Here is a 10,116-nt window from a genome sequence, read left to right as displayed (position 1 = left end):
ACCACCAGGGGAGGCAGCATGTAATTACAGCGGCCCTCACAGAAACCTCTCACCCACACTGGGGGTGCCAGGAGCTACCAGGCTGCAGCAGGCTCTGCAGCAAACAGGGTTGGGGGGGGGAAAGAGCATCCTCTCTCATTCTTTTTCTTTCTTTCTTTTTTCTTTTTTAAACATTTATTTATTAATTAATTAATTAATTAATTAATTATCATATATACACAGTGTTTTGCCTGAATGTCCACCAGGAGAGGGCACCAGACCTCATTATAGATGGTTGTGAGCCACCCTGTGGTTGCTGGGAATTGAACTTAGGACCTTTGGAAGAGAGCAGCCAAGTGCTCTTAATTTCTGAGCCATCCCTCCAACCCCTCTCTTTTTGGTTTTTCGAGACAGGGTCTCTCTTTGTAGCCCTGTCTGTCCTGGACTCACTTTGTGGACCAGGCTGGCCTCGAACTCACGGAGGTCCACCTGCCTCTGCCTCCTGAGTGCTGGGATTAAAGATGTGCGCCACCACGCCTGGCCCCATTCTTTTTCTTCTTCAAGGTTTACTCTATGTGATTGTCTGTGTGTCTGTCTGTGTGTGGGTATGCACATCTGAGTGCAGGTGCTGCACAGGCTAGAGAAGGTGTTTGGTACCCTAGAGCAGGACTTACAGCTACTGGTGAGCTGCCTAATGTGGGTGCTGGGGCCTGAACTCTTAACCACTGAGCCATCTTGCCAGCCTTCCTGTCCCACCCCCGCTCCTGCCCCTCCCAAATCCAGAAGGCTTCCTTGACAGGTGGAGGTTGGCTGGAAGGGGCAAAGAACCCCACCGTCATCTCCTCATTCCCTGGTCTAAAAGAGTCTGCAGCTCTGACTACAGAGAAGGGTGGGACGCGAGAGGCTGTTGGCTGATGGCAGATGAAGTCAGTCCCCTTGGTTGTGCCCAGCAGAAATGCTGCCGAGCCTTTAGGTCGGCGGGTCTTGTAGATACCACCTTACAGATGGGGAAGGGAGGGCCCGCGGAGGCTCGCAGAGGGCAGCTGACTAGCCCCAGAGTCCCAGAGCACACAGCATGAGCCCACGGGCCTTCTCCCTCCACCTGAGCAAGGCTGCTTGGAGGTGTAGCACTTGGTTGTGCAGGCCTTGGGAGAGCAGAAAGGAGCCCAGCAGTGTGGCCCCCTCCTTCCATGGCCGCACTTGGGAGTGGGCACACACCTGGGCCGTCTGGAGCTAGCTATCCCCCGGGCTGTCTCTTCTGTGTGTCCTAGGAGTGGATTTTCGAGTCAAGAGCCTGCTGGTAGACAACAAAACCTTCGCGCTGCAGCTGTGGGACACAGCCGGACAAGAGCGGTAATTCAGGCTCTCCCAGCCAGTGGTGAGGGACCTGGGCTGTGCTCAGACTGTGGGAGGGGAGGGTGGGCCACAGCCCGGGTGACAGGGTCTACCCACCCACTGAAACAATGAGATCCTGAGAGCGGAGATGTAAGGAATTCTGCGCTGCCCTGGGTGGTGGACTGGGGGTTCGGTGGGGTGTGTATGTTGGGGGGGCGGGGGGGGGGCGGGACGGGAGGACACGTTGGGTGGGTCTCCCCTGACCAGTCTTCTAAACAGCAGGTCTCCCATCTAACATACAGACCATAATGTGCCTAAGGGGGCACATGCATAGGTTCAACTCTGCAATTCCGTTTCTGGAACCTTGTTCTTTTTTTTTTTTTTACTTTTTATTTTATGTGCATTGGTGTTTTGCCTACATATCTGTCTGGGTGAAGATGTCAGATCTTGGAGTTATAGACACTTGTGAGCTGCCCTGTAGGTGCTGGGAATTGAACCCTAGTCCTTTGGAAGAGCAGTCAGTGCTCTTAACCACTGAGCCATCTTTCCAGCCCTTAGAACCTTGTTCTAAAGATACGCTCATCCAACAAAGCAGAGTCCCTCTAAACGACCCCAAATACATCAAAGTCCACCCCCAGGGTAGGACAGTCAGGCGGGGGGGGGGGGGGGGAGGGGTGGGAGGGGGTTCCCTGGGCTCTGGGTGTGGTGGCCTCATGCAGACCCTTCGGCCAGGTACCACAGCCTCACACGACAGTTGCTGCGCAAGGCAGAGGGGGTGGTGCTTATGTATGACGTCACCTCCCCAGAGAGCTTCACACACGTGCGTTACTGGCTCGACTGTCTGCAGGTGAGTGTATTTGGGGCTACGGGCTGGCCCCAGGTTTCGGAGTCGAGAGGAAACTTGGAGTCCACCCACACACATTCCTCTTTCCTCCGGGGTTACAAATGGCACAGTAGTCATAGGAGTGACACCGCTGGCCGAGGGGCACGTGGGTGGACGAACTAGGAGCCCTCGTAGCACAGAGAGACCATAACCACACAGTACAGCACCCCAAGCTGCCTGCCCATGTATCTCGCAGGCAGCTTTTCTGAGATGTCCCCTAGGTGCAGTTTCCTACTATGGGTCTGGCTCCGTCTCCCTCACACCTAATCTTTATGCTGGGTCTCTGCCGGGCATGAGCCCAGCATGAGGCTGAGTGAGGACAAAGGGAAGCATGTGTCTTCTCTCTAGAAGTTTCTAGTCCAGTGGAAGACTTCTGTTTCCTTAAGGCCAAACTGGGACAATTTACCCACACAACTGCTTCTGGCACCTGGAAGAGAGCAGTCCGCAGCCAGAAGCTATAATGATGCTGATGATTTGAAAAGCAAATTAAGAGGCTTGAGAGACAGCTCAGTGGTTGAGAGCCCTCGCTGGCTCTTCCACAGCATGGGCAATAGGCTCCCCACACTCAATGTTGGATTTCTCACAACTGTCAGTGACTCCAGCTCCAAGGGATCTGACACCCTCTTCCGGCCTCTGAGGGCAGCTGTACACACACACACACACACACACACACACACACACACACACACACACACACAGAAAAAGAAAAAAAAGCAGTTAGAGATAAGTGTCAGGGCAGCCTGCACAAGCATAGGCACACAGTCATGAAGAGCAGACAGGGACAATCCGGACAGGCTTCCAGGGGAAACTGCCCACGAGATTAGCCTTGAAAGCAGGCAAAGTGTTTTATAAGCAGAAAAGAGAAGAGAGGGTCCGAGTGAGAGGAGGCCTGGCAGCCTTTAGAAACTTCCAGAAGACTCTACTTTGGGCCCGGTGTCTATTGAAGGCAGCTGAGGGCCTGTGCCCTGTCTACAGGATGCAGGTGTGGATGGGGTGGTCATGGTCCTGCTGGGAAACAAGATGGACTGTGAGGAGGACAGGCGGGTGCCCACGGAAGCCGGCAGAAGACTGGCCCAGGTGAGTACCGGGACTCCCGCCGCCTGGTGGGTGGGAAACGGGGGCCCTCCGGTCCCTGCCCCGGGCAGAGGTGTGAGTGACTGCGGATCCGCCCTGGGCTCAAATCCAGGCTGTGCCAGCGGCGGGCACCGCCTTGAACACTGCGTGGAATTAGCAATTCCCACACATTCCCAACCCACGGGGAAAACATCTTCAGAGTGAAAACAGGTTTAAAAGCATCACTGAAATCCCCAATCAAATCTTCATTTTATCTCGGGTCTCTAATTAACATACTCCCTTCTCGTTTATTCTATTTTAAGACTCAAATGGTTTCCTTGGGAAGATGACACCAAAAACCCTGATGCCAGACAGGGATACTATTATTTATAAATGGGATTTAACCACATTCTAGAAAAGCCAGAGAGTAATAAAGGCATATATACATATGTATGTATAATATATAATAATAGTGTATATATATAATATATAGTATTTAACCTAGGGAGAGAGTCACTGCTGGCCCTGACACAGTCCTTAGGGCTCGTTCCAAGCTTCTTTGTTGATCCCCATTTCTCATATGATTGTGACTTGCCGTTTTGGCTCCAGGTGGGCAGATAAGCTCCTGTCTGGAACAGTAGTCTGTCCCTTTAAGAGTTCCTTCGCGGGGGGGAGGGGGGGGGAATTTATCCTGCTAGAAGACTGAGGGTTAATTGTCCCTAGAAAACACCTAGTTGTCACCATCCTAGGCCATGCACTCAGGAGCCGCAGGAGGCTGTTCCTCAGTGTTGTTTATAAGGGTCGTCGGCAGAGCAGGGCGGCTACGTATCGTTATTGGAGATTCACGTGAGAGGCCAGTGTTTACCACGAAGGGTCCTGTGCTTGGATGCAGGTGTCTTGTGGGGTCAGAGAGAGAATTCTGAATGTGTCTGTGTGGCTCCCACTGAAGCAGATGAACTTGAGCTTTTCACTGGGACGGCTGTGCTAAGACCGATGGTCAGCACCTCAAACCTGGATGCCCTCCCTCCCCCTGGGGTCTCAGTGGCCCCTTAACCTCCTCCCCAGCTTCAAACCGGCAAAATCCGGTGACTGTAGGAAGGGAAATGAGGCTGGCATCTGGTTGTAAAAGAAGAGGGGGCCGGGCGTGGTGGTGCACGCCTTCAATGCCAGCACTCGGGAGGCAGAGGCAGGTGGATCTTGTGAGTTCGAGGCCAGCCTAATCTACAAAGAGAGTCCAGAACAGTCAAGGCTACACAGAGAAACCCTGTCTTGGTGGGGTTGGGGGTTGGGGATAGGGGAGGGGGAGGAGACGGAGAAAAAGGAAAGAAAAAGCATCTGTCTTGTGGCCAACAAGACGGCCCAGGGTGGGGGGAGGTGAAGGTGCTTGCCACCAGGCCTGATGACCTATGTTCCATCCCTGGAACTGATTCCACATGTGGGCCTCAGCATGAAGCGCCTTTACCTGCTGTGTCATCTCCCTGGCCTCTTTGTTTGGCATTTTAAGACAAGGTATCATGTAGTCTGGTCTAACCTCCAACCTGCTACATAGCTGACCTTGAATTCCTGATCCTCCTGCCTCCACCTCCTGAGTGCCAGGATATAGGCATTTGCCACAGTGCCCTACTTGCTTTTTTTGCTTTATTTTTGTGTTGCTGACAATTGTGTATGTGTGGGGGGGGGAGGTATAACCCCAGCCTAGAAATATTATAGAAAAATGTAGAGACAAAACCCTGTGGGTTAAAGTCCCTGTGTGTTTCCTCAAGTCAAGCAGTCAGTCTGTCTTCTATTTCACGTCTGGGGGAAGTCTCCAGATGGAACCCATGTACTGCAGCCAGCTGGGGGGTGGGGGGTGGGCGGAGGTCCATATGGGGCATGACAGTGGCTGGTGAGGTCTGGCAGAGCTGGACCTGACCTCTCAGGCACTCTGTGTGGCTGCAGGAGCTGGGGGCCTCCTTTGGTGAGTGCAGCGCAGCCCTGGGTCACAACATCCTGGAGCCCATGATGAACCTGGCTCGGTGAGTGCCTCCTCATACCCAGAGTCCTCTGGGGCAGCCCTTCCCTGCTCTGCCCTCTCCAGAAAGTGGCCAAGGAGGACCCTGGTTACAGATCCCACGCTCCATCCTCACAGATGTGTCACGCCCTATCTCGACTCCCTTCGCTTGTCCCTAAGGTTCCTGGCCTGGCCTTCTAGTGACTTCCCTGACTTAGCATGATAGCCTGCACTGTCCCCAATGCTGTTCTGCCCTGTGGCGCCTTTCTGACTCTGTGTCTCTGTCTCTTGTCTCTCTGTCTGTCTCTGCCTTTTACCACAATCTGCTGCTTTCTCTGTGCCCCTGTCACAGGTCTGTGCCCTTCTAGACTGTTGTTTTGTTTTGTTGTTTTTTTTACATCTGTTTTCTTTTTGCTGACTGAGAGGGGTCCATCTGTCTGTTCAGCCCTTCTTTCTATGGGGCCTTGCACGCACTGGGTGCTCAGGGGGTGGCTGAGGTGGGTGTCAAGAAGGACACTGGAGCCCATGAGCATCCCTAGTGTGCGTTAGACTTGTGGTACCCACAGGAGATAATCTGTTGTCCTTTCCTAGCTCAGATTTGCTCTTTGCCTTGAGTTTGGGCTTCTGAGGGGACAGTCCTCCCTGCTGTCACCCAGAGTGTCCATCCCCTCACCTCAAGCCCTGGAATGCAATTTCTTTATTCTCGTTGAAGCTGCTCGTGTGTGTGTGTGTGTGTGTGTGTGTGTGTGTGTGTGTGTGTGTGTGTTGCTTAGCACCTAGTGGGTCAGAAAAAGAGACAGAAGGCCACAGTCCCCCAGCACCAGTTTTCCACCGCTGTGAGAGAAGACAAGGGTGGATGCTCCGAGGCTCTATCCCGCCACCCTCACCCCCTCTAAGCTGCTCCTGGGGTCCTGAGGGAAGGAGTGACCCGGGGACATTGTCACACAGGTCCCTTAAGATGCAGGAAGACCGCATGAAGGCCTCGCTGGTGGACTTGACCCACCAGCAGCCACCCAAGAGAGCTGGCTGCTGCCGCTGATCACCAATCTGGTCCCGTCACGGCTTGTCCCTTCCCGTGGCTCCCATCCTGCTTCCTGGACACAGCTTTGACAGAGAGGCCCTGCAAGGGACAACGTAACCTCTGCTCCACTGAGCAAACATGGCTGGGGTGGGTGGCAGGGCAAGTCTAGAAAACCCCACCCAAGGAAAGTATCCCCAAATCCCCCTGTCACCCCACGTGGCAAGCTGACAAGGTACTCTAGTTTATGGGAAGGGGCTCCTTCCATCATTGTAGGAAGTCAGGGCAGGAACTGAAGGAGCCATGGAGGACCACAGCTTGCTGGCTCACACACTGCCCAGTGCTTGCATCCCAGGCCCACCTGCCTAGGGATGGTCCCACCCACAGTGGACTGAGCCCTCCTGAACCAATCCTCCATCAAGACGGTGTCCTGCAGACACGCCCATCCCAGGCCCATCTAGCAAAGGCAAATTCTTCACAGGTTTCCCTCTTTTCTGGTGACTCTAGGTTGTGTTAAGTTAATAATAAAAACTAAGGACACACATGGGGCGGCTGCTTTTCCTTCTGAGTAGTTTTGGATTTTCGTCAGTGCCTGGGAACGCCTTGCTGGTTTTGTGTTTTTGTTTTTTGAGACAGGGTTTCTCTGAGTTAGCCTTGGCTGTCCTGGACTCGCTTTGTAGACCAGGCTGGCCTTGAACTCACATCCATCCACCTGCCTCTGCCTCCCGAGCGCTGTGGGATTAAAGACGTGCGCTGCCACCGCCTCCCGGCTCTGGGGACGCCTTGTTCAATCAGAGGATCGGATGTGGAGAAGGAAATAAACTTTGCAGAGAGTCTGGTGCCAACTCTGAATTCACACATCTTGTCAGGTCCTACCACTCCTGTGGCTGCCTCGGTTTCCCTTCTCAGATAAGGTTTTTTTTTTCCCCTTGCAGAATTCAATCTTGAGAGTAGTGTCATTATGACAGCTCCCATAAGCCTTCGGGTCCTCCTATGGAGGGTCACAGCAAGGTTGCTCCTTGTCCTAAAGTCTGGGGTCCACAGAAGCCACTGGCTGCCTATGAGTGGTGGGGTCTGGACTGCAGCATAGAAGCCTGGAAGGAAGCTGGTTCCGGGGTCCAGGGGGGCTGGGGATGGCCTCTGAGTTAGCGCATCTCAACCCTGCTCAGCAGTCATTTCAGCACTGAATACAGAGCCCACAGGTATGGGGTGGGGGTGGGGGATGGAGGCTTTGCAGCCTTTTGGAGACAGGGTGCTGAATCAGGAATAGCCTCAGTGTTGTGGAGAGCCAGTGGAGATGACCAAGAAGAGGGCAGGGGAGTGGAGTCCTGGCAAAAGGATGGGGGGGGGGCATGGATTCATTCCCCCCTGTTGGCCACAGTCTCCATGCTTCAAGCCAGTACTTTTCTTTTGACTGTTTAGGGAGGCCTCAGAGGCCGGGAGCTGGCACAGGGCAGCTGGTGATAACCTGGTCAGGTTTGGAAGGTTCCTGCATCCTATGCCACCAAAGATGGAGTTAGATGCCCTTAAATACCTTGTTCCATTCCAGCCTGGATGCAGTGACCCCAGCCACCAGGCTTTCTCCCTAGATCCTTCACTGGTTCTCCCTCACCTCACTGTCTTCTCCCTCCAGACACCCCCCTCACCCTCCCAGTAGTTCTAGGCAATGGCGCTCACAAGGGGGAAGGGCAGGTCTTGACATGCTAATGCCATCTCTGGGGTCCAGCTTGGCAGGCGCAGACACCTCCATTCTGTGGTCCAGGAAGCTAACAAGGCCGGTAAGAGGACATGGCTCCTAAGAACCAGCTGAGCAGCCAGCCACTTTTGTCTAGGGGGAGAGGAACGTCAGGCTCCGTTCAGCTTCTCTTGGGGCGTCGTGTGGGGAAGAGGCACCTCTCAGAAGCTTACCTTGGCTTGCTGCGAGCTGGGTCCACCATGTGCACAGAGCCCAGCTGTGTTGGGGAATCAGCCCTTCTGGGCAGCTAAGGGCTCACAGGTCAGCAAGCAGATACCTGGAACCCCGGGTGGGCAAAGGACTCAAGGCAGGTGAGGCAGAGGGAACTGCCAGGCAAGTGTTCATTTCTCAGGATATGGCAGCCAAGGGGAATGTGAGAAAGAAGGCCTTGTAGGGACAACCCGAAGCCATTATTTACTTACTCAGGACCCATGTGACAGGTGCCATTCTGAGAAGTAACCTTATATTTTTTGTTTGTTTGTTTGTTTGGAGACAGGGTTTCTCTGTGTAGCCTTGGCTGGCCTGAACTTGCTTTGTAGACCAGGCTGGCCTCGAACTCACATCAATCCACCTGCCTCTGCCTCCCAAGTGCTGGGATTAAAGGCGTGCGCCACCACGCCCAACTTTAACTTTATGTCATAGCTGCTGTATGAGATGGGCTGGGGTGCGTTTTATTGTTAATTCCTTTGTTGACTGGGTCTCATGTAGCCCAGGCTAGCCATGAACTCTATGTAGCTGAAGATGACCCTGAACTTCTGATCCTCCCTCCACCTGGTGAGTGCTGGTATCAGACACCAGGTTTATGTGGTGCTGGCGATGGACCCAAGACTGCTGTGATGCATTCCCAGCTCTTGTGTTTTGTTGTTGAGGACACAAGTCCTGCTATGTAGCCCAGGGTGGCACAATAACCATGGTCCTCCTGAGCTTCCAGAAAAGGACAGAGCTATTTGACTTTCTTTGTGGTTCTGGGGAGTCAGCCAAGGGCTTCAGACATGCTAGGCAAGTGCTGTACCACTAAGCTATACCCCTAGTGTAAGAAACTTACATTTATTATTTGTGTGTACACGCATGTGTGTGTGTGTTGGGGATGGTGCAAGTGTAGAAGCCAGAGGTCCACTTTCTGGAGTCCAGTCTTTCCTTCCACTGTGTGGGTCTCAGGGATCAAACTCGTGTCTTTAGACTTGGCAGCAAGCACCTTCACACACCGAGCCATCTCACCAGGTCCCAGTTTGACCTTTTATTTTGGGACTGGCCCTCCCTAAGTTGCCCATACTGGCTTACTCTGCAACCCAGGCTTGAACTTGGGATCCCCCTGCCTCAGCCACCTGAGCACCTGTACTCCTGCGCCAGGGTGCCTCAGATCAGTGTTCCTCTCTCCTTCCTCTTTTTCTTTCCCTTTCTTTCGTGTCCGTGTGTGGTCCATGCACGTGAGTGTGCGGGTGTTTGTGCCCATGTCCGGGCAGGCGACGGCCAGAGCCAGACACTGGGTGTCTTCCCCTGCCTCTCTCTCTGGATTTCTACCCTGAAATAGGCTCTGTCACTGAACCAGAAGCTTGACATCTCAGCAACGCTGGCTGGCCATTGGCTCTCGGGGTCCGCCTGCGTCTACCCTCCAATGATGGGGTTGCAGTTGCAGGCAGCCATAATCTGCTTTTTACCTGGGTGCTGGGGTTTCCAACTCTGGCCCTCAGGCTTGCCAAGCGAGGACTCTTACCCCACAGACCATTTCTTCAGCTTTCCCCTCCCTCCCCTCTCTTCCACTTTTTCCTCTCCTCTCCAAGCCATTGTCTCACATGACCTAGGTTAAACCTTCAACTGACTGTGTAGCCACGGGTGACCTTGATCTTCCTGTCTCCATCTCCCTGGTGCTGGGTTCCCCACCTGACACCTGATTCATGTGGGGTTGACACTCAGGGCTTTGTTGTGCATACTAAGCAAGCTGTCCCTAGCAACGGAGTCACATCCAGGGCCATGAAGCTTAGGCTCGGGCACCCACAGGCTGAAGGCTGGCCATTCAGAATTTCTTACAGGAAGATGTGGATGCTCAGAGCAGGGCCGCATGCAGGCACCAGGTCAGGAAAGTGACCCTGATGGCACTGACCCTGCTGTTTGGCATCTTGGTG

The 10,116-nt window shown here is 53.7% G+C and overlaps 1 protein-coding gene across 6 annotated transcripts in view; it reads left to right on the top strand.

Moving 5' to 3' along the window:
- RAB44 (RAB44, member RAS oncogene family) overlaps positions 1–6,803 on the top strand; it is a 31,361-nt gene extending 24,558 nt beyond the window's left edge. For all 6 annotated transcript variants that reach the window (XM_084754033.1, XM_084754036.1, XM_084754035.1 and 3 more), the window contains 5 exons: positions 1,251–1,332; positions 2,047–2,161; positions 3,173–3,274; positions 5,189–5,265; positions 6,189–6,803. In XM_084754033.1, the coding sequence (XP_084610159.1) occupies positions 1,251–1,332; positions 2,047–2,161; positions 3,173–3,274; positions 5,189–5,265; positions 6,189–6,279 (467 nt within the window). In that variant the 3' untranslated portion in view covers positions 6,280–6,803. The remainder of the gene's footprint in view (positions 1–1,250; positions 1,333–2,046; positions 2,162–3,172; positions 3,275–5,188; positions 5,266–6,188) is intronic.
- Positions 6,804–10,116: the final 3,313 nt, after the last annotated feature.

The sequence above is a fragment of the Acomys minous genome, assembly GCF_964271855.1.
Source record: "Acomys minous genome assembly, chromosome: 13".
NCBI classification, from domain to species: Eukaryota; Metazoa; Chordata; class Mammalia; order Rodentia; family Muridae; genus Acomys; species Acomys minous.
Note: the sequence above shows the minus strand (reverse complement) of the source record. Positions and strands in the feature narration are given on the sequence as shown.